This window comes from Festucalex cinctus, chromosome 5 (assembly GCF_051991245.1).
Source record: "Festucalex cinctus isolate MCC-2025b chromosome 5, RoL_Fcin_1.0, whole genome shotgun sequence".
Classification (NCBI taxonomy): Eukaryota; Metazoa; Chordata; class Actinopteri; order Syngnathiformes; family Syngnathidae; genus Festucalex; species Festucalex cinctus.
The window spans coordinates 14,130,978-14,156,388 of NC_135415.1; the positions used below are offsets into that span (position 1 = coordinate 14,130,978).

At 38.2% G+C, this 25,411-nt stretch overlaps 2 protein-coding genes across 3 annotated transcripts in view; one reads left to right on the top strand and one right to left on the bottom strand.

Moving 5' to 3' along the window:
- LOC144018964 (metal transporter CNNM4-like) overlaps positions 1-12,062 on the bottom strand; it is a 33,352-nt gene extending 21,290 nt beyond the window's left edge. For both annotated transcript variants that reach the window (XM_077521694.1, XM_077521695.1), the window contains exons 1-2: positions 11,459-12,062; positions 8,363-9,209 (exon numbers count right to left, since the gene is read on the bottom strand). In XM_077521694.1, the coding sequence (XP_077377820.1) occupies positions 8,363-9,209; positions 11,459-12,046 (1,435 nt within the window). In that variant the 5' untranslated portion in view covers positions 12,047-12,062. The remainder of the gene's footprint in view (positions 1-8,362; positions 9,210-11,458) is intronic.
- A 2,172-nt stretch (positions 12,063-14,234) lies between these two features.
- The window catches only part of LOC144018949 (phospholipid-transporting ATPase ID-like), a 29,788-nt gene continuing 18,611 nt past the window's right edge, over positions 14,235-25,411 (top strand). The window contains exons 1-7 of the mRNA XM_077521657.1: positions 14,235-14,368; positions 21,232-21,334; positions 21,435-21,493; positions 21,916-22,029; positions 23,494-23,592; positions 24,170-24,231; positions 24,804-24,876. Of these exons, the coding sequence (XP_077377783.1) occupies positions 21,292-21,334; positions 21,435-21,493; positions 21,916-22,029; positions 23,494-23,592; positions 24,170-24,231; positions 24,804-24,876 (450 nt within the window). The 5' untranslated portion in view covers positions 14,235-14,368; positions 21,232-21,291. The remainder of the gene's footprint in view (positions 14,369-21,231; positions 21,335-21,434; positions 21,494-21,915; positions 22,030-23,493; positions 23,593-24,169; positions 24,232-24,803; positions 24,877-25,411) is intronic.

A 25,411-nucleotide genomic window follows, 5' to 3' on the forward strand; every position in this document is an offset into this window, starting at 1 on the left:
AAAATTACATGATTTTAAAAAATCTTATCTCTGCTAATATGTCTGATTCACGATAAAAGGTAAAAAAAAAAAAAAAGTAAATTATAGTTATAACTTAACATATTAATCCAACAGCTATAACGTTCCAAAAATAATTACATGCGACTGCTAACTAATGCTGGCTAACTAGCTCATAGCATGGATAGTAGCCAGTAGCCACTGTGAAGTTTCTCATCAAAAAGATGAGACATTTTTATGTGAAATATTTTTAGATCCCAAAAGGTTCAATATAATCTAACAAAAAAAATATATATACCGAGGTAAAATGTTTGTCCTGACTAAAATGTTGACTTTTTTTGTTGACTAAAACTAGACGAATAAAATTCAGTTTTCTTGGACTAAAATGTTAGATTTAGAGTCGACTAAAAATGGACTAAATAAAAATGGGATGAGGTTGACTAACTGTGATAAAAACTAACAAATGTGACTGAAATTGGACTAAAACTGAGACTAAATTTAAAAATGGCTGACAAAATTAACACTACGAAGCACACAAAAACAGGCACTAAACACGTTGGTACCCCAAAAAAGCCCCGACTTATTCACAGTACATACGTTCATGCATACATAGCTTCAACTTCATACCCATTTCTCCTCCCTGAGTGGAGTTAACATGTATAAACTAGTCACAGTCTTACTTTAATTGCCATGTGTTCTCCACCAACCTAACCAGAGGCCAACTGGCACCGCTACAGTGCGTCGACGACACCCACCCACACGCCAAAGCGTTAGCGTAGCATGAGACTAACATACAGCCCACCTGATATGACCAGTGTAGAATTAAAATTATTTTTATTTATTATACACGCAAACTATTGCCCGTTATGCTTTTTAGCATGATGCTAGTCATGTTAGCATCCGTTTGGTTATCTTATAGTAGGTGTATTGAGTCCCTTTTCTACATCACCATAGGTTCCATTTCCTGTTCATCATTGCACATTTTCTGCTTTATGATCATTTTATCATTTGTTAGCCATGTTGTCCTGAGCAGCCAGCACACAGAAAACTATATATGACTTTCTACAATGTTTCTTTGAAGACAGGGAAACGTAAAGTCAAAATTTCACAGATTTCCCACTCTATTCCTCCTCCACAAAAGGCTAATTAGCGGTTTAGCATGTGGATAGATTCTCTTCCCTGATAGTCAAGTGCACACAAAGGGCGACACGCCTGCTTTACAAAACGCAGGAGTTGAGTTTCAGGTGTGCCCGTGTGAGGTCATCAGTTCAGAGTTGGCTCACAGTATGTTAAAAAACAAAACAAAAAAGGAGACCCTTTTAAAGCGTTTTTAAGACTGCAGCAGAGGTCCGTGACTACGATTAGCATCAAGTTGCTAAGAGATGTCAGCAAGTGGTGTCAAGGTACAAAGGTGACCGAGGACAAGCTGTCAAGACACTTGACAAAGCGTGCGGGTTGGGAAATGATTGAAGAAAAGAAAGAAAGAAAAAAAAAATAATTAAAATAAAGCCCCGCCAAAGACACACATTCGACCTGTGTTATTTGAACAACGCAGGCACACGAAAATACAATATTATTTGGGGGGCTCATAAAGCCTTTTGTATATTACTATTACATGACTGAATCCATCAGTTAAATAATGAATTAAAATGTGAAATGATGCTTTTTCCAAAACTTAATTAAATTAAATCAATTTTAAAAGTATTTAATGACTTTCATGTATTGAATTTTAATTAAAGACAATGGATTTTTAAAATAAATTTACCAGCATTTGACTTTATTTAACAGAAATGCATTTTTCTTACGATTTAATGATATATTATTATTATTTTTTTTTTTTAATGAACAATTTAGCTGAATTTTTCAAGAGAATTTTAGTTAGCCATGGTATAATGATTCAATAGAATTTTCATTTCTATAACACAATGGCATTCGTTTGCATGGGTAATGACGTTTTCATTGCCTAACACTCAAATACGCCTCAACTTTTCGAGGCAAGCAGCTGAGTGAGATCATGTGACGGCGTGTTGACTCTCGCCTCAAACGGCTTCACTCGCCTTTGTGTGTGTTTTCACAATGACACCCGCTGACTTTGAGGCACTTTAATAACCACCACAAGCTGTTTCTGGACTTAAATTACACCTTTAAACCTTTTTCCATAAAGACCTGCGGGATGGAAACACAACGTAGCCGCAAAAGGGTGACCACCATCTGCATGGAGACTACTAAAAAGTCATCATGTCAGCAAAAATTTTGCCCCATGTGAAGTAGTAATGGAAATACCGTACAATTAAATTAATCTATCCCGAGGTCAAACTGATTTATTCATAATAGTGTTAATTTCTTCAACAAAAATAATTTCGTCAACAACACACATTTTTCACCCGACTAAAACTAGACTAGACTAGACTAGACTAGACTAGACTAGACTAAAACCCTCATTAATAAACAATAAGTGGGACTAAATCAGTATGCGTTCTCGTCGACTAATGAAGATGAGACGAAAATGTTCGTCACTTCATAAAAACTGGACTGAAATCTATGGACATTTTAGTTCATTAACAACAACGAAACTGTCATGTGACACACAGCATAAACACATGGGACAGACAGGAGGTGGATTCACAGTAAAAGGTTTAAGAAAAATAATAAAAAAAATAAATTATAGTTATAGCTTAAAATAAGGTCTATTTTAAATATTACCATGCTCCCAAAGACGTATTTATAGGTTTGTTTGTTTTTTATGCTAGAGCATACAACTAGACTAAAATATTGACAGTTTTTGTTGACTAAAACTATGGCTATGTTTATAGTCGACTAAAATTGGACTAAATAAAACCTCATACGGTTGACTAACTGTGATAAAAACTAACAAGCGTGACTGATATTAAACTAAAACTGAGACTAAATAAAAAAATGGAAGACAAAATTAGCCCTAATTCATAATAACTTTATTTTGGCCTGGGCAACATTGCCTTAAAATAAAATTGCTAATTTATTTAATGAAATTCTGATTTCTTATTTTACTCATTTTGCCCCCAATATTCACATTGGAGATGAACAAATGGGATAGTTCTTTTTTTTTTCTCTCGGCCCCCAGTAATCATCAGTTGGAAAAAACAAAAATCTTCTACTGACCAAAAAAGCGGAGAAAACACGTAAAGCAGATGAGCGACGTTGACGTTTTTGATACTTATTGAACTCAAGACTCGAGTGGCATCATTTTGATTACCCACATTCCGCCATCCATATCGCTACTGGATGACCTTCAAGTCGGCGGTTGTCCCGCGCCACTTCCGCATCTCCTGCTGCGACTTCCTACCGGTGCCATTAAGTTTTCATAGCGGCTAATGGCGGGGTGTCGCCATCTCAGAAGGTCACCTGGGCAAGTTCTGAACTCCAAAGCAGACGCCTTTGCCGGCGGACGCCGTCGCCACGGTAACGGACGCCGAGCAGCAGAGCGTGGAACTTGAGACTGTTGGCGGGGAGTCGAGGCGACCTGTCAATCACGCAGCGGACTGACCGTTTTTACAGTATATAGGCAAGTAGGAATTTTTAGCAAAAAGGATGTCCCTTCGGTGCAATACGACGCCACCTATTTTTTTTAGTGCAGTTTGATTTTCACAAGACATGTTTTGGCCCTTCTATGTTTAATATTCACGATAATGGTCAGATGAAAGGGAAGGTAATATGCTTGTGAACAGAGTCAATATGTGCAAAAACTCAGTGTGTGCTTGCATTAGCAAGTGCCTCAATATATATATTTATATTTTTCATTGCTGTAATATGCAAAAAAGCACAATATTGCATTTTTTTTTTAGTATGAGCTCTTTTTTTAACACAATATTGTGACCTTTTTTGTATCTCCAAACTCCCTACAATATCGTTATAATTATTGTATCATGACTTTCATATTGCGTTACATCCCAATTGGACGGCAGTGCACATTTTTGTTAGTGGCCAACAGGTCACATTCAGATAAAAGTAGTGATGCACGATAATATCGGTGGCCGATAATTATCGGCACTTATCGACCATTTTGACGTCAAACAGATAAAACAGATAATAGAGATCTCTGCCGATAATTATCGGCAATTTGATTTCATACAGATAAACTAGATACGAAAGAAATCAATCAATAATTATAGACATGCCACATTGGACCATCTGTTGTGTTTGTGGCTCATATCAATAAAATTCAGCTTCATGGTGCTTTACATACAATGAAACATTGTGCAAAGTTTATACAATGTTTCAATGTATTTATTAGACTTATAGTAGCACTTGAAAGCATATTTGTATTCAAATTAATTTGCAAACAATTATCGGCTTACTTATCGGTTATCGACATCGGCACCTCTAAATTATTGGTTTATCGGTATCGGTTGGAAATAGCATTATCGTGCATCCCTAGATAAAAGCATAAAATTCCATATTAAACTTATTGCATGTCTTTGCTATATGCATACTGCATGGGCCAAAATCGCAATATTCGATATACTGTGCAGCCCTAATAATCAATGGCAATTCAATCATTACAATGGGGAAAACTGATTTGACAAACACGTGTTTTGACTTCAAAACATGGTCACGCAATGAATTAAAGTCACAACTCAAGGCGCCAACACCACTGTAACTTCTTTGTTTTGCCTTTCAATGTGTATGTAGTCATTACCACCCGCCACGTCGGCCCGAGATGCACCGCAGAGCTTTTTGTTGGCCCGCCGCCACTTCGCACTCAACAACAACAGCAGCAACAGCAGCAGCAGCAGCAGCAGTAGTAATATACTGTGACACACGACAGGAAGAGACTTCTCTGAACCACCAACGTCGCCGCAGCCCCAACTTTTAACAGAGACCCGAGACAAGATGTTCGACGGGGAAGGCAAAGAGGAAGTGCACGTGTGAGCAGAGAAGTCAAAAAGGAGGAAGTCGCTTTACAAGTGGAGAACAAGCCTTGATTTGTTTGCGTGCGTGCGTGCGTGCGTGTATTAATAGATTTTTCAGGTATCAGTACTTGAGTGTTTTTGTGACTACTTTTTACTTGTACTCCTACAATTATAAAACATGTATCTGTCATCTGGATAATGGAATAACTTGATAAATACAATTAGAGAGGTTAAGCTAACCACATTTGATAATTTTAATTGATTAGCCATGTTGTGGTGTTCAAAAATTTTGAAAAAACAAGTACAGGTGAGGCCTTTTTTTTTTTTTTTTTCCATTTGCTAGCATTTGCGAATTTAGCATTTTTTGTCGGTTCACAACATTCTTGCATTTCCCCCACCCCCCTCAGGACCAATGTGTACGTTTACAAATTAGAAATTATTTTGTATGCAGAACTTTTTTTCAGTTGTGTATAACCGAGAATTTTTTTTCCTCAGTATTTTTACACTTTGAGCTGATGAATGCAGAAAATTTAATTGCGATTCGCTACTGCCACCTGTGGCCGAAAAGTGAAACTGCACACTCTTCACGTACAGTCCATTGGTGTCCAAACTACGGCCCGGGGGCCATTTGCGGCCCACCATCCATTTTTCTGTGGCCCGTATACTAAAAACGGAATTTAACAGTTATAAAAAAATATCTAAATAAAAAAATATTTAGCGATGGTGTAAAAAACAACAACAAAAACAAAACAAAAACAAAAAAAGGTTTTGTATATATATATATATACAAAAACAAAAAAAGGTTTTGTATATATATATATATATATATATATATATATATATATATATATATATATATATATATATATACACACACACACACACACACACACACATGCATTAGCTTATATACTGTATCATTTTTCTAGATTTCCAAAAGCACAAAAAACAAAATCAAAAAACAAAGAGGAAACTGGTAAATTAAAAAGTATTTGTACAATTGTTTTAGGACTACTCAACCCATTTTCCCTTCATAACATATGTAGCCCTTGCATGCGTCTGAGTTTCTGTTATGCGGCATGAAAAAGTTCGGACACCCCTGACAGACACAATGCACGCATGATATCACATCCGCAGAGAGAGGGCAGGAAATTTGAACCCGAATCCAGTCTGAGAGCTATTGGCCAGAGGCTTGCAGGAGTACTCGTCGTGAACAGCTAAATCTACTAAATAGAAGATATTTCAGTCATAAATGTACAAATAAAAAGGCTATTGTAAAGACATTTTGGGCCAAATTGTTATAACGGGAAGTTTTAAGTACATCTCAATCTAACTTTTGCTTATGTACACAAATTGAATCAGTACTACTTTTTAGAAAAGTATTGGTACTTCAAGTACAGTGTGCGAGTACTTTTTCCAAATCCATCTCTGACTAATGTGTAAAGTGAAAATAATAAATTTCAAAAGAAGCTCTGTTTCACGTGCTCCTGTCAAGAAACGGCGCACTGTCTCAAGGGCGGTTTGCTACTCCTAATCTTGGGTTTTAATCCACGTGGCCGCCATGTGAGTTTACACGCGCCGGACGGACTCATGTCGGCAATTTTATGAAAACCTGGAAAGACCGCAAGTCAAAATATTCAAACACCCACAAAGACGGCTAACACTATCCGCTAGCTCTAGCAATACTGATCTGAATATATGACTGGATAGCCAAAAAGGCCAAGACTTTTGAAGCCGCCATATTGCTCCTCCCAAGAAACATTTCTCGGCATACGATCCTTATACATTTTACAGTGTCGAAATTGGCGAATATTGATGATAGTACTTATTAGAAACAGCATGATTTATGGTCTTTTGAATTTGTTAAACATAAGAGATTAAAGAACTTCAGACATTTTACAACTTGCCTTAATACATGTATAAATTAGATTCTTAACTCATTTGCTCCCCAAAATGTATAATGTTCTATTTTAAATATTACCATGATCCCAAAGACGTATTTATACATTGTTTTTATACTAGAGCATACAGAAGGCTTTGATGTAGCCTTTGAACTGAAAAGAATGCTTGAAGCAGTGGCAGTTATTGCAAAAAAGGCCAGCAGGTGGCAGCAGAGTATAAGAGATCAACCAGGGCCATGATGCAAAAGGCTCTTTTCCCGACTGTTTTAAACAGATTTGTGAATAATGCTGAACCTTAGCTATATTCTAATGCTAACTGCTGCAAAACAGAAACTTACTTTTTTTTTCCCTGATGAAAGAAGAGACTAATCTTTCTTTAGGTTCTGTTTTTATAGCAATAGAACACAATATTCTGTGGGCTTTACAAAGTCAGTCAAAATCCAGTAAAACAGCCGGGAGCAAAGGGGGTTGCTTCAATGAAAATGGCTGGGAGTGAATAAGTTAATGATGTTTACAGGAGGAAACTTGTATATTTTTTTTTATGAAAGAATTATAACTGTATTCAACAAAAGATGCCTTCGCCAAATCGAATATTTTTGTAACTTCTGAAAAAAAAATAGTGACCACCCTGGCACAAACCCGACAGTTTAGTTAGTCAGCTCCGCGATATTTGTGTAACATTGCAAAAGTAAATAATAAAATTACTTAGTAAATCAATATTAATATTCCTCAGAAATTGTGTGCTGAAAAAAAAAAAAAAAAGTCTCAAAATATATATATATATATATATATTTTTTTTAAGCTTTACAATTGAAGATACAATACACATTTTTCACTTGCTGGACAGATAAATGCCTTGCACAAGTAAGCTCATGAGTCTTCTTTGCCTGAAGACTTCCGTACATTTCCCCGCCACTCTTATGAGGCGCTCCCCCTAGTGCCCCACCAAGGAATTGCTCAATCAGTAATGGACAAAGGAGCGGTTTTATTGGCTGTATATTAACTGCAAATATTGATACTTGGAAATAATCTATCAGGAGACAAAGTATCACGATTTATCGCAATACTGATACATCATCACACTCCTATTTTACAGTATTCTGCTCGCGAGGCGGGAGGAGCAAGATGGCCACCCTGTGACTTCAACGGCTTGCACGGGCTATCGGCTATCCAGTCCTATATTCGGGCGAGTGTCTAGCACAGACAACATTTGACCCCCGTGAGACCTTTTTCCCGCCACCAAATAGGGCTGCACAATATATCGAAAAAATATTGCATATCTGGCAAGATTCTGAAGTACCTGGTTAAGGTGAAGGGTAATGGGATATTTATAAGGCTTTAGGTGAATTAATGAGTATAAATTTATACGTATTTGCACGCACACGCACGCGCGCACGCACGCACACAAAAAAAACAAACAAAAAAAAAAAGAGCAATGATGATAAGACGTTGAATCGGTAAGACTACCGAATGAACAATTCTGAGCTCTAAAAAAAAAAAAAAAAAAAATATTGCATATCGCATGATATTCAAATATGGCATGATATTCAAATATCGTGCAGCCCTGCTACCAACCTTTTTTGAACTCCTCCAGCATGGAGTCCAGCTTGGTGTCGTGGAAGACAAAGTGCACGGGGTGGTTGTAGAACTTGGTAATGGTCTTGAGCGTGGTGCTGTCGTCCGGGTCGACGAAGGCCAGGTCCTTGACGAAGAGCACGTCCACGATGTTGGAGCGCTCGCCCTCGTAGACGGGGATGCGCGTGTAGCCGCTCTCCATGATCTCCGACATGGTGTTGAAGTCCAGCACGGCGTCGCTGTGGATCATGAAGCAGTTGCTGAGCGGCGTCATCACGTCCTCCACCGTCTTGGTGCGCAGCTCCAGCGCCCCCTGGATCATGTTGAGCTCCTCCTTGACCAGGTCGTTGTAGGGCTCCGTCACCTTCAGCATCTCCACCAGCTTCTCACGGTTGTACACCGTGCCGATCTCCTGGCCCAGCACGCAGTCCAGGATCTTGCTGATGGGCCACGACAACGGGAAGGTGAGCAACATGAACAGTTTGGTGACCAGGATGGTGTTGGCTCCCACCGCCAGGCCGTGGCGCGAGCACAGCGCTTGGGGCACGATCTCGCCGAAGATGACGATGCCCACCGTGGAGGCCACCACCGCGCCCACGCCCGACTTGGTCAGGTCGTCCAGCAGGATGGTGAGGGTGGTGTTGACCAGGACGTTGCCCAGCAGGAGCGAGCACAGCAGGTAGTTGCCCTTGCGGCGGATGGGCTCAATCTTGCGGGCGTATTTCTTCTCCTTCTCCGTGCCGCAGCTTTGCACGATGCGCAGCTCCATGGGATCAAGGGCCATCAGGCCCAGGTTGAGACCGCTGAACATGCCTGACAGGACCAGCAGGAAGGAGATGAGGATCACCTGCAATGGTGGCAAGGAAACAAGTACTTGGTTACTGTACTTAACTCATTCGCTCCCAAAAACATATAAATACGTTCTTTTTTAAATGTTTTAAGCGTCCCAAAGACGTATGTATAAGTTTGTTTTCATTTTTTTCATGCTAGAGCATACAGAAGGCTTTGATGCAGCCTCTAAACTGCAGAGAACAGGGTGAAGCAAAGGTAGTAATTACAAAAACGACCAGCAGGTGGCGGCAGAGAATAAGAGATCAACCAGGACCATGTTGAAAACAAGTTGTTTCCCCACAATTATAAGCAGATTTGTGAATAATAATGAAACTTAGCTATATTCTAATGCTAATTGCTGCAAAACAGATACAAATATACTTTTTTTTTCCTAATAAAAGAAGAGACTAATCTTTCTTTTGGTAGGTTCCATGTTTTTATAGCAAAAGAACACAATGTAACACAAGATGTACTAATAACCTTGGGAGCGCCCTGAACATTTATTTTGTTAGAAATTTAAAAGGATGTCGTCTAAGATTTTAAAAAATAAATAAATAAAATCTACATTTTGAAAAGTGTGAAAAATTGTTCAATAAACATGTTTTAAGACATAACAGAGTCAAGATTGGCATTTGTGTTTTAAAAAGGTTTGACGCCAATATCCCCCCCCCCCCTTTTTTTTTTTTTAACTGAAAATAAATATCTGCTTCAAATATTGGTTATCAGCCTCCTTGACTACTGATAACCGGCATTGGTATCGGCCCTGAAAGAAAAAAAAAAAAACACATCGGTCTATCTCTATAAATAATCAATTATCAAATTAATTGACAACTATTTTAATAGTCGAGTAATAGATTGGAGTCTTTTATTTTATTAAAATTTGTACAAATGCTCTGATTTCAGCACATCAACAGTAATTGTTCACTGATTTCTGTAGCCCTTCATGAAACAAGACCGTGTTTAATTAATATAAGCCATTTGCAAACATCTGTTTTTACTTTGGAAAGCAATGACCAAACTGGTAACATACAACATCACCCCCCTTATTTTTTTCAATCACTATACGAATACGAAGTACAAAATAAACACCAATCACTGGTTAGTAAACGGTAATCAATCAGGGAAATGCTTTTGAAATACATTTTAATGCAAAATTAAAATTAAACCAATTAGTCGATTAATTAATTGAATAATCAATAGATTAATACATTGTAAAAATATCCGACCGTGACAACACTAGAGCATTCTTTTTTCTGAAGACTTTTTACTTTTACCACTTACATTTGAAAGCAAGTACTCACAAAAAGTCAGGGACACTAGGGTGAAATTTCAGAATGAATTTAGAATGCACTAAAACATTTACAGGTGAACTAAACTTTGACCTTCTGTAAACTTTTGACGACCCATCCATATATTTCTCGATGCGTTTTGGACCCTATTGTCGGGCCTAATCCACATTTATCTCAAACTTAAGGATAAATGAATCTTATAGGACAATCAAATAAGACATAAGATTTGACGTCCTTGGTCAGGAAGGGGCAAAACTGCGACAAAAATAGCCGGATTATCTTAATGTGTGCACCTGGACTTGGAGCGTCATCAGAAGGTTGCAACAGATATACACAAACACCAACAACTCACAGAAAGGCATAAAAATGGACATCCTTGGAAATGAAGACAAAAAAAATATTGTCATTTAGCTCCTTGTTAGAGAACAGCAAACTTTGCAAAAGTGCTAAAAGCTTCAACAGTTGGAAAGTGCATTTAAAAGTTAAGAGAAAGTTTCAATTATGTTTAGCTGTCAAGGGTTTAACTGCATTTTAGGTTTATCCAGTCATTTTAGCTGTAATAATACACCTTACTTTGTTACAGTTATTAAATGTTGATTGTTACATTGTACAGTATCCTGTCATGTGATAAATGTTATCCACTCTGTGTTCATTATCATGGTAATCCTCAAAGGGGATCCTCCCCCTATCACCACTTCTCAATATATATATATATTTTTTTATCCTTCTAAATGTTTTTTTTTTTTCGATAAAGGGCTATCTACACAAATAAACGTGACAAACTATCTGACTTGACAGTGTGAGCACTTTATTTCTTTCATTGTGCCAAGTACGGTAAACAATACAGGTATTGTATAGAAATGGCAGTAATATATATATATACATAAATAGATATTTTTTACTTCTATGTAATTGAATTAGTACTTTTACCAGTTTCCTGTGTTTGTTTTTGCACCATTTACCACCTCTGATTCACCTGAAGCCACACGGGGAGCAGGGACTTCTTGACCTCCACCACCCGCACGCGGCCGTCTCGCTCGTCCAGCAGGGACCACGTGTCCGGGGGATCCAGGGGGTCTCGCACGCACAGGGCGAACACCTTGACCACCTCGCTCTTGCGGAGCTGCTTGACGGTGACGCTGGCCAGTCCGGCGGTGTTGTGGTTACTCACGTTCATGGTGCCCTTCACTACCAGGTCCTTGCTGTGCTCCGGGCACGTCCGGTTGAGGGCCACCTCCACGGCGCCGTGGGCATCGTCCTCCGCCTCGCTGGAGTACAGTTCCGTGAAGCGGACGAGCGATGAGCTGTTGGGGAACAAGTGGAGCCCGTAGAACCGGACCAGGATGTCGCTGCCCTCGGTTACCTGGATCACGCCGCGCTCGGTGGTCCCGGCCGGCATGTCGCTCCGCTCTAGCCGCATGCCGAGGATCCGCGTGTCGGCCAGCGGCTCAGCCAGCGCCGCCTCGGCCGGGACGCCCGCCGCAAGGTGGGCAAAGAGCAGTAAAGTTCTCAGAAACCCGCGTCCGCTCGACGCCGTCGCCATGTTTGTTTCGCTCACTGTCATTTGTGTTAAGGGAGGGAGGGGGGGAACCGAGGGGAACTGACGTCATCGTGCTGGTTTACTCATTTAAATATCTTGAAGCCGGCCAATAGGCTGCCTCGACGTCATCACGACAACCTTGACCGAGCCGCCCACCTGGTGAAGTTTTTGTTTTCAAACCGATTTGACTTTGTGCCTTCGTGTACATCGCGACATTTTACTTCCTTGTAAAAGTAAATCATTATAAACGAATTTATTTTTCTAATTCATTACTTTTTTCCCTAAAATGACCATATTGAGTGTAATTTCAGGTTCCTACGCCATTATCTACAAACTTTTAGTGCTTATATATTAAAAATCGTTTTGCGATTTTACTATTTCCATATTTCCATAAATGTCACTGCTGAAAATCATATTCATGCAGGTTTCTATTGGAATAACACTAGGTACGCTTGTGAATCCAATGCAAAGTTTGCCGAATGAAAGAAAATAAAAAATCTATATATAATCGTTGCGTTTCTTTTATTTATTTATTTATTTATTTATTTATTTATTTATTTATTTATTTATTTATTTATTTATTTATTTTTATTATTATTATTTTTTTAACTTGACAGCATCACTTGAACTCACCTTGCTCTCGCAAGATAAATTCTCTGGCTATTGTCAGGTTAACATTGAACGTCCTGAATTAAATAAATCTTCAGTCATTGTATTTGTAATGTTTTAAGTTCATACACATGTCGTTAAAGTACCATGTTAATCTATGACCAACAAACTTGTGCTTTAATAAACCCATTGCAGAAATCGAAACGGTAGCTGAGAGCAGGGTCAGTGATAGCTAAATATTTTGTTTTAGGTCACAGCTCCCTCTTGTGGTCAATTTACATACTCACTGTTTACATCTTGGTGCATTGTTTTCTGTCTTCATTACAGTACAGTTCTTGCATCTTATCGAAATTCACTTCACATTTCATCTTCATGTGTGTGTCAAAACAGTTCTGCAGTGCCGCACACAGGAAGTTAACAGATTGCAGCAGGCAATCAGGTACCAGTCAATATGAGGGAATTAGTTGTGTTTGTGTATGTGTGTGTGTGTGTGGGGGGGGGATTTATCAACGTTGTGGCGCTTTGAACTTGGACGCCACTGGAAATGCTACAAGCACAATAACAGAGTTCAAAGCAAAAATCTCTGATACAAGTATCTTACTCTCTTCCACGCTGTATTTTACGCCTCGTCCCGAATTCCCTTCCTGACCACTAGATGGAGCCAAATTTAAACTCAGTTTTAACAGACCCTGTCTCACAGGATTCGGACTTTGTTCAACTTTTTTTCTTTTTTTTTTGGCACTGAAATAATTTTACAATCCAAATAACTGATTTTGAGGTAAGTTTATATATTTTGACAATGCAAAATAAGCCTCTCTCTCTCTCTCTCTCTCTCTCTCTCTCTCTCTCTCTCTCTCTCTCTCTCTCTCTCTCTCTCTCTCTCTCTGTTTTTTTTTTTTTTAACGTATCTGGATGCACAACCTTTTATGAAAAAATAATGTGGAAAATCTTGCGGGTGTGATCAGTTTGTTAATTCAACCTATTAGCTAATCTTAATTAACGGTAAGAATTATTACCATTTTTTTTAACTACTCATGACGTTATGTCATAACAGCACTAAGCTTGTGTCTGTCACCTGTTTCCATCAATCCTTCCGTCCGTCCGTCCGTCCGTCCATCCATCCATCCATCCATCCATCCATCCTTATACACTTTCTAAACCGCTCAATTGATTGTAAATAAGAGTTGGAATTTTAAACACATCTTTACAAATGTGATTTCTCATAGGCCTATTAATATGAAGTTAATAAAAATAAAAATAAAAACAATAATCATATTTGTGTATGAGAGTTGTACTGTATTATAGTTTGCTTAAGCATATTTCTTTTGTATACTATATATTGGATCTCATTAAACTGCATATTTGATTTTTTTTTAATAAATCATTTAAAATGATTGAATTGCTTTTCTAATCTTTAAAATAAAACATAACTGTGGCTAATCATTATAATTAATCATCACAGAGAAGAAACCTCGCGAGATTTGTCGACTTCAGTGAACTCCTTCAATGAAAAATTGGACAGTTTTGGGGAGGGGGGAGTCAATGCAATGGTGGGAGGCGACGAGAGGAAACAGAGGAGGTCTTAACTTGCAGAGAGGAGGGAGGGATATGGCCCGCTGGACGAAGGAGTGTAGTAGTAAGGAAAACATTATTCTGTGGTTGTGCCTCATCCGAGCGAGCGGGAAGACGTTCTTTCATCCCCAGGAACAGCGCAGCCTCCTCGGCTCTGGACTCGAGGTAAGGCGATCGATCGCCCCTCGTTCCCGGTGAGCGGAGGTTTATTTTTGGACCCTTAGTGAAGTTGTGTGAAAGAAAGAAGTTGCATGGCCTCAATCAGCTTCTCCTTTCTTTAACGGCGAAAAACTGTTACATAGCCACGCTTTATTAAAGTGCTAGAGTGGGAGGGGAATAACTGGCGCTCGATGATCTATTTTTAAACGTATTTAGTTTTATTTGACTAACAGTAAAGTCACCATTTTGACAGGGTACAGTATTAAACTACAGTCTCAGAATTGCCACTAGAGTAACATTATGGTCCATTTGTAGGCTAAAAGCTAAGCTAATTAGGCTTCTATTCAATTTACATTTCTTTATAAAAGTGTTTTAAATTTAACTTTTGAACATGAAATATTAAAAACAAATAAATGGAAAATTTTCTATAAGGATATCCTATCCTGAAACACTGTTCGAGAAGGAGTAAGAAGTTAAAACTTAATTTATGCACCATAATCATTAACCGCAGCAAGATATCCATTAAGAATTGCAGTCCGAATTAATACATACATACATGCATGCAAGCATGCTAATATACTGTACAGTATATGCATAATCTCTACACATATTCCCCCAAATACCATACTAGAGCACATGATACATTTATGCATACACTACACACACACATACCCAATTGTTTGGTGTGTGTGGCCACCTTGAACAGAAAAAAAAGGAATCAAAATCTTGACAGTGTACAATATTGTGCAAAAGTTGCTGAAGCCAGCATTGAATACAGACCAATTATGGGGCAAAAAGATAAGCTAATTAGGGTTACATTCAATTTAGATTGACATTTTTGTGGAAAATAACATTTGCTATTCTATGAGAAACTATTATGTTTGGCAAAATGAAAAATCCAGTGGTATTTGCACAGTTTTGTGCAGTATTAATGTGATTTAATACATTTGTATGGTGCTAGTGTTGAGTATGGTGTTGAGTAAGTGCTTGAATTTGTGATAACGTGTTGTAAAATCATCTTTTTGAGGAAACTGAGGTTGCCCTTTACAGGAAACATGACTGTATGTTTACGAGCTAGATAATAGGATATGTAAGCCTGTCAGTCAAGTATGTTGACAAGCTAGCTGCCAGCTAACTGAGCATCAATGGGTACTCATCAAAGTCTGAAATCTGTCATTAATCTTTACCAAAATATGTGTTGTTGACAGTGACTTGAATACTCTAAATTTAGTTTGTTGGATATGAGAATTTGTGCAGGAAGGAATATTCGTTGAAGAATCTTAAATTTCCTTTAATGATGAAAAAACTTGAATGTTCGGTTCATAGAAGACACAAAAAGTGTTCAGTGTTCCAAAAGCATGTACATTATGCTTGTCAAATGACTAAATGTTTACAAAATGTATGCGAAAATCATTGAAGACTTCAGATTGTCTCTGATGTTTCAAAAACGTATTTTTTTTTACAACAATATGCACATTAGGTTAATTAAAGACTCAAAATTATCTTCATTCATTGCTAAAACAAAGTAAATTCTAAATTGCTTAGGTCGTTTTCGTGTAGTTTGGCTACCAGAAGCAAAAAACAGGAAAGACGTAAAACAAATCTGGACTTAAAATTGGTTAGAAAATGGGTTAAATAGATTTGGTGTAAGCCTGCTATCTCACGAAAGAAGCAATTACAAGACAAAATCCTCGGTAGAGGTTATTAAATTCCATTTTTGGAAAACATTGTTGATAATTCCATCCTAAATAATGTGATACTCTTTAACACAACGTTATCTTAAATGTCAGCCATGGACATTAAAAGCTTCGTAAAGCTTGTTCATTTGATATCCAATCAATCAATGAATGTGATTATTCATCCACAGAGGTCAATTAAAAGGTCAGGGGGTTTAATCAGGTAAGATGAGAGGAGGTCCGAGGGGTCAGGTGAATTATTCAGAGCTCGATTGTTCATGTCCCCTTGTGCAGCGCTCCCGATTTTCCGGCCGAGAGTTGCCATTGTTGTTGTGACATCAGTCAAAAAGTACAAAAACACATTTAGTGTACATTTGGTCCGTCAAAGACTTAACGTTGATTTGACATCAACATTAAATGTTTTAAGACTCTTAATTTGTCTTAAACTGCTAAACTGTGAAGCACATGTTGACTCACAGCAGATTGAATTGGTTTTAGTATTTATTTATTTTTTTATAAACGCAAAGTAAAATGTCCACCAATTTCCTTCCTTTTGTCTATATGTGTCCCTCAGTCGAACATATTTGCGTTTCCCTGCTCTAAATAGTCCTCAAAGTTTATCCTCTGTGTACATTTACAGATCTTGCTTCGTCTTTATTTATAAAAATGTACGTTAGGTTGTCTAAATTTTCTTTAATGGAGACAAAATAGTTTGTGGAGAGTTCAAAATGTATGCTTTATGCTGATCAATTCAGCAAAAAAAAATGCATCATGTCAAAATTGTATTTCCCAGATACAAGTTCAAATGTTCATTTCTAGGCAAAACTGGTCGTGAGCAGGTGAAATGATTCACAGACGTTGTGTTTGGTGACTTGTTGTTATTATTAGCTGGCGGCTTTGATAAAACAAGGAGCCGCTGATAAAGGGTGCGGTACAAAAGTGAGCCTGGGAAGACTCTGGAGCATTCCTCAAAATCCAATGCGGGAGTTTGTTTCATTGAAGGAGAACATTACACGCTTTCGACTTTTCCTGGAAGCAAAAACTTTCTACTGTGCAAAAAAAAAGGAACTCCCCCCCCCCCCCCCACCCCCCCCCCCCCCCTCCCAAAGGAGGCCATCTCACACTGTTTGCTGTTAGACACAACAGAGGAAATCCAGCAGCTGTCTTATCTCTCACAGTAGACCATTGTTTAATGGAAGAATACTACCGGCATGGTCACTTTCTCTTAATTCAGGATGACTCATCAAAGGAAGGTGGTCCGAGGCTCAGTTCACATCAACAATCTTGTCAAAACAGGAAATATTTTCTTTTTCTAAAACAGAAGATCATTTTCAGTGTTGATGTTAACACCCATCTACCCCACAAGAAAGGTGATAAACGTAAACAAATAGTATGTCAGACCTCCATCAAGGTTGAACTGTTAACAAAAATAAAACAAAACCATATTTGAACATCACACTATTTTCTTTCATATATTTTCATAGTTAGCCAGACCATAGGTCCCAAAACTGAAAATAAACATGTGAAATCCCATTCAATAATGAAAAACCTAACTAAAAAGGCACAGAAAAAAAGACATTCAAAAATATTTGTGTACATTTTGAACATGGCCTTTGCTTGGATTATTTCTGGGACCACCGTAAATGATCTCTTTTGATTTTAAAAGCTGAATACGCAAAAGTCCATATACAGTATATGCATACACGTGCATTCACAAACAAGGTGGTAAAGTGAGCACTGTTTGCTGACAATGGATGCAGTGTTGAGCGTAGAAACCAGAGATAAATTCATCGGACAAGACAGCCATTCATGTCGTGCGACCTCTGAACTCTTCATCCAGTCACAGGTGAATGTGACACTGGGATACTGTTACCTTTGCACCGGCGTCGCCAATCACATCCATCTTACAGCTTTTATTTCTTTCCTGTTTGCTCATTAAATGTTCAAATATCCTCATCTTTTGAAAATGAACTATAACCAAATAAACTATAAATTTAACTAGACTACTATACATCATTTAACTATGGACCAGAATGCCAACTAAATAACTAATTAACCACATGAACGATCTAATTCTAAACTACTGAACGATCTATCAGAAAATAAAGAAATAGGCTACTGAGTGCTAAGTGAATGAACTAACTGACTTAATAAACTAATTTAATAACGTACCTACTGATCAACAAAGTAACTTAAAAGCTAACCCACCAACATCTGCCGGATGATTACTGGACTAACTAGCTAACTAGGCAAAAGAATGATTCAATGAACAAATTAACTGACCGACCAATTGAGTTACCTAAAGACTAACTAACTAACTAACTAACTAACTAACTAACTAACTAACTAACTAACTAACTAACTAACTAACGTCTACTGGGTGATTACTGGATTAACTAGCTAACTAGGCAAAAGAATGATTTAATTAACAAATTAACTAACCGACCAATTAAGTTACCTGAAGACTCACTAACCAACCAACCAACCAACCAACTAACAAACTAACTAACGAACTAACTAACCGAAGAACAATTTAGCAAACAAATTAGCTACCCTACTGACCATCCCACTTAATGAGGATGGAATGAACAAACTGACCGAATGAAGGTACCTTTGAATGATCGAACAAATAAACTAACTAGCCTGCGACCAATTTAACAAATGACAAACTCACGAGCCAACTCACCAAATAAACAAACATCTAATGAGTGCTGATAATCTAACTAATCTACTGATTTATCTACTGAATGAAGAGCAAACTATCTGAACTGAATTAAATGACCTAACAAACCGACCTATCTCCCAATTGAATTGATTGACATTTATTTTTATGCAGCAGTAATTGATAAACGTAACAGAAGACATAATAAATAAACCATAAAAAACAAAATCCTGCATCATTTGTTAGTGTCGCATACACGGTAAACACCGGAAAGTCCCGCTCCTCTGAAATGGTGTGCTGAGTAAAGTTTACAAGTCTCCTTCCTGTCGGGCAGCGTGGACACCAGCCTTGCGTCACTGCTGGGGAAAAGCAACTGGGTGGTTAGCATAGTGAGCGAACAGTGGAGTGTTTGTCTTGAGAGTTTGTAGTGCAGATTCAAGCGATTCGATGTGTGTTCTGTTAAAGGACCCAAACACACCGTCTGGCCCCCGCCACGTGTCATCAAATGTGTGTGGAGTTCTCATCAAAAGGAACATTCCTGGACAGCACATGTGGCGGGTATTTATAGTGCCTGCGCTGACATCACCCTGGTGAACAAACGCTCGAAGGGCGGTAGCCCCCCAAAAACAGCTTGTGAATCATCATCATCATCATCATCACATTTTTACAATAATAATTTGGCACTTGAACGCAACACGATGTTTCCATGCAGGCTTTTGAACCCTTGTACTGAAAATGATACTTTCATGAAAAGCAAGTTGTTGTTTTTATCCTGTCTTGATGAACATGATTCATTGTCAATTTGATACATTTGGGCCCAAGTGAAAATAATTCGTCTTATTTTGCGGCCCAGTGGCGACCCATCAAATTTTGCTGCGAGCTGCTATGATGATAACTCACAACTTTAGCAATAAATTAAGCATTGCCCATCTGTCGAGCATACTTGGTTCAAATTTGATGGCGAGTGTCCAACGAGTTTTGTTGAGATATGACTTTGGAAAATGGAGTAAAAAAAAAAAAAAAAAAAAAATTCCAACAAGAGACTGACTACGTTTCACAGCGTTGGTTTTGATTTTTGTGCATTCTGTCATGATTAACATGCATGCTAGATTTCGGGTCAATCTAAGGCAGCCGCAAGTGCCGGAAGCAAATGTTTCCGACCCCAAATTTGATTCAACTAAGCACACACAGCGAGCTTAAAACCGCAAGAAGCAACGTGCAGGCTTTACTTCCTCCTTGCTCCTTAACGGTTTCTTAATTACATTCCATGTGGACGTGTTTGCTCAGCATGTTCCTGTGTGCTTGTCTTACGTACACGCGCACAAACAGGCAGTTATAGAACCTTACAATTTTTGTAAAGTTTTTCTATAAGGAAAATATCACATCGTAAAACATATAGTAATTAGAATGTAAAGAATCTAAAAGTTTTTTTTTAACTGTTTTATAAATAAAGTTGAGTTGAGTTTGTTCGTCATGATTAATTCAATTCGACTCCCTCTGGTGATTACGACTTGGTCACCGGGTCAATCTAATACAGTCATAGTGAGACAAGCAAAGAAGACTTTCACTATTAACCTAACCTAACAAGCAGACACGACATGAACATGGAACACGGGAAAACATGGATAATGACACAGTGGATAAAGAATATATGACTGTGTTTATTTTTTATTTTTTATTTTTTTTTACTGGCTGTCTATTGTCTGTGTTGATGCTAGGACTGGGTATTGCCGCCGACCTCATGATACGATACGTATCATGATAGTCTTGCTCTGCTTTCATTTTTCTTAGCAAGACACAGTGTCCAATCACTGGTGAGCTATTTTTGCATTCATTGAAGGCAATTAACTTCAAAGACGCTGCTGGTTTTTATTTTTTAGGTACAATGCAAGCTGCAAAGGCAAACGTTAACTGCCTATTTAAAGTGACCGAGCAATATCGATTCTGACGCCTGCGTATCGATACGTGTATTGTAATGAGGCCCGATATATTGCCGTATCGATTTTTTGAGCACACCCCTAGTTGATGCATTGTTTGTGTTCAAATATCTGTTCAGGTTCTATAGTCTGTCAATTATTTTTTTTGTTTTTTTTTGCATAGTGTATTAGCATTAAGCTAACGGAAGATAAAATTGTGTATTAATGTGTAAATCTCTTTGATTTCTATTCAAATATCTGTTTTGTTCCATAGCCTGACAATTGTTTTTTTTCATTGTGTATTAGCATTAAGCTAACAGATGACAAAGTTGGGTATTAATGTGTAAATTTCTTTGATTTCTGCTCCAATATCTGTTCTGTTCCATAGCCTGTCATTTGTTTTTTTGCATTGGGTATTAGCATTAAGCTAATGGAAGACAAAGTTGGGTATCAATGTGTAAATCTCTTTGATTTCTGATCAATTTGACTTTAAATTCAACTTCAATGGCATCAAAGAGAATCAAGCCTCTTTTGTGTGCAGGTTTGATCTCCTGGGCAACGTCAGGACATCTCAGAACTGCTGTTGCTAATGCTAACATTGACGCGTCTCCACAGGCAATGACTATGAGGACTATGGCGATGATGATGGACAGATAGCGAAGAGAGGAAGAGAAGATGTCGTTCTTTGGCCTCAGTTGTGCCAGGAAGAAAGAGCAAGGCAAGCTTGAGGAGACTGATTTTTATATGAACAGATTTAAAAATAAATAAATAAATACATACATAAACGTATCATTAATGATGTTTTCCTTTGATGTCAGAACTGGAGAGGAAGCTCAGGGCCAACGACCGGGAATACAACCTTTCCTTTAAATATGCCGTGAGTGATCATCTTTCTGTTCCAACAACCAGTAATAAGTGTGTTTTGCTTTTTATTTGGATTCGTCCTCCCTCCAAACCGAATGTGAGCCCATGTTTGTGTACTTTCTGTTGGCGGGTCCAGTCCAGCTGCTGATCACAACCACCTGGAACTTGCGGTCTTCGCTCCCACTGCCTCTGAGCCTCCACACTAGTTAAACATTTGCTATAGGCTTCTACTCCCATAAAACAGCCTGGAGAAATACATTTTGTGCAATAGAAATAAATACGACTAAAAAATTATCCACATTCCAATTCAAGTCCACGGCATTCTTGTTTCTGTGTGGTGACATCCGACATCCTTATATAATAATTTGATAGCTTCTCTCGCCAGTTACTTCTTGATAACAGCCAACATGTAAATAAATCCCTTCTCCCCTCCAGACGAACGCCATCAAGACCTCCAAGTACAACTTCTTCACCTTCCTACCGCTCAACCTCTTTGAGCAGTTCCAGAGGATTGCTAATGCCTACTTTTTGTTCCTGCTGGTGCTCCAGGTATTTCAAGAGCACCATTCCCATGAACAGTCCATTTTATCATGTGTAGATCGGGGCTTCTGGATAACGGAACCGGTTTACAGCGCTTCGGTGTGGGGATGTGGAAAAGCCCCACCAAGACCTGGTGGGATATAAATTCCAGCCACCAGAGCCTTTTAAGTCATTCACTCCCAGCCATTTACGGCTGTTTTGTATGATTTTAAATGATTTTGCAAGGCCCACAGAATATTGTGTTCTATTGCTATAAAAACATGGAACGCACCAAAAGAAAGATTAGAGTCTCTGCTTTCACAGGAAAAAAGGTGTGTTTGTACCTGTTTCCATTTTGCAGCAAGTAGCATTAGAATATACCTAAGTTTCGTCCTGACTTGAGATATTCACATTCCTGGTAAAAACGAAAAAGAACAACAAAAAGAGCTTGTTGCAACATGGCCCTGGCTGATCGCTTATACTCTGCCGCCACCTGCTGGCGGCAAGCCACCTCTTCATGTCAGAAGCTGCATCAAAGCATCCTGTACACAATTGCATTTAAAAAATAAATAAATAAATAAAATGTGTAAACACGTTTTTGGGAGGGAAGGACAAAGTGTTGAAAAACGTTTTTACACGTTTTGTGGATTGAATGAGTTAACTGGATAGATTTTCACATCTCAAACGTAGTACAATATATGTATGCTTGACGACATAGCATCCGTTTTCCCAGGTTGTAGTAGACTTATTTTCTTAACAGATAACATTTGATTGCAGGCATTGAACGATAATAGCGATATCGCGATATTAAAATTGCCACGATATCGTCGCACATCTGTTAAAAGGCAAGATTTATTCCATTTGTGCAATTCTAGCATTCTCTGGTGGTTAGTTTATTATTGCGGTTTAATTTTGATTAGGAATGTTTTGGCCACTGCGGCGGTTATTACTCCTCTAAATCAGTCATACCAGCAAATATTTTTTCAAAATCTCCATAAAAACATTACTTTTGGCCCACTTCAGCTGAACACAACATTGCGAGTTACATAGATGACCATGACACTGTGCGCCGCTGAGCCAATAGGAGCACATGACAATGACATGGCCTAGACTATTTCTCTGTCACTGATGTTTTTTATGTACAAAAACACAACATTGTGTTTTTTTTCACCCAATATGAGCTTTTAAAAACAAACAAACAAACAAACAATGTAGTTATTTATACAGTATCGTGAACTCAATATCACCAACCTCCCCACAATATCGTGATAATTATCGTATTAAGAAGGTCATATCGTGATATTGCGGCGGGGTTTCAGGCTAGCACATTTAGCGGACACGCGCACAGCCTTTATCCTGATTTTGAAGCCTCTTTTTTTTTTTTTTTTTTTTTTAATACTTGTTGATTTTTTTTGTAAGGTTGTTAACACTTCGATGTGGTATGCCACTTTGCAGTCTTTTTAGCTGTGCTTAACTTTCTCTATTTTCTATCAGGTGATTCCTGAGATTTCGTCGCTGTCCTGGTTCACCACCGTGGTGCCTCTGGTACTGGTATTGTCCGTCACTGCCGCCAAGGATGCCACGGATGACATCGTAAGCGCTGACGCATCACATTCTTCACTTGACTTTAATAAGTAAACAAAACAAAAGAAAAATATTGATAATGGAGTAATAGAATAGATAATACGAAGAAGAATAGGTAGCAATGGAATTTTAAAAAATGAGACTGCTGTTGACTGGCAAAATAAACATTTATATAAATAAAATTTTCAGAGAAAATAAGAAAACTATTTTTGACTCATGATATGGCTGAAACTTGTAATATCAGTGGCTGAGTGTGGGAGCTGACTAAATTCCCTATAAACTGCCAGTTGCGTCACCCCCGATTTCTCCAAAAATTGCTCGTTTCCCGTTTTTTTGTGACGAGCTAATATGTCACTCTGTTAAGGAAACTCAACCGCTTCCCTTACGAGATGCACTCGTGACCTTTTGCTCTCAAATGGTTCACAAGCGCTCATAAGTAAGGCGAGAAACAACGAATTAAACTCTAAATTAGCTGATGTCATCATGTTAAACATTAGTTGAGGTCAACAGAGAATCAAGGACTAATAGGTTAGAATACGGAAAGGCGGGTAAATTATTGAACATTTTCTTATGCGTTTGTTTCTAGAATCGCCATCGGAGCGACAATCACGTCAACAACAGAAAAGTCCAAGTCCTCATCGATGGAAAGTAAGTATTATTTAAATTTATTTACAGCACAACAGGATTTAAAAACAACAGTGACATTCCGGTGTCCACATAGTGTATTTTTGAGTGGGCAGGATTATGGAAATTTCCACTGGTTGCTAGGTAGAATTTGGTGCAGAGTGCTCCATTGCCACCACATGGCGATTAGTCAGTAGTTTGGTAACTAAAATACCAACGAACATTATGTGGCCTTGTGTGGCTAGCGAGCTTAGCCAGCTAAGCTAACAAAGTAATGCTAAGTAATCGATTACTGTTAGCGCTGCAGTCTGTTTAGGCAGCTAGTTGTCTTACTTCTAAATGAACTGTGCTGGTTACTAGTCATAAAAGATGTACCAGTTTGTCTAATGTTTAACTGAGGTCAAGCAAAGTCACCTCACTGAGTGATGATTGTTAATCTTTCCAACCAAGTTACAGCAGGAAACAACTCCGGAAATTTCAGTCAGCAAAACAGCTACCACTACCCGACGCCCATATTTGGGCCGGCTTTATTTCCTGAAATACAAACGCCGCATTTGTTTTGTTATCAAACCTAACATCCTGTTTCCTCCCGCCAGACTGCGCAACGAGAAGTGGATGGACGTGCAGGTGGGAGACATCATCAAGCTGGAAAACAACCAGTTTGTCACGGTGAGGCTTTCATTTACTGTGAGCACATGTCTAAGTAAATTAAAAATAATAATCATAATAATTTCACTAAATCAAATTTTAGCAAAATATGGTCACCCAGTTTTAGCCAGCTAAGCTAACAAGGCTAGCTCTGTTTTTTTTAGTGATTGTAATAGGGCTCGATCGATAATCATTTTTTGAGGCCGATTGCGATACCGATTATTGGCAGAAAAAAATACCGATTACTGATAAATCTGCCAATTATTTAAAAATATATATAATGCATAAAATGAACCCATTCCCCAATTCCTTTTCAATGGGTGCCACTTACGCTCAAACATTCGCTATTAAGATTCTTTGCTTTGAATGACAAGTCCATATTAAATATATATATAAATATATAAAACACTTAAAGTGAGTACAGAAGATTGAATTCTATTAAAATAACTCGTTTTCACATGTTGGGAAGAATTTGTGCCTTTACGTAGTGTTATGTCATCTGTGGGTATGTGTTCCCACAAGACTTGTGCGTGGATATTCGTTATTTGAAGGAAAA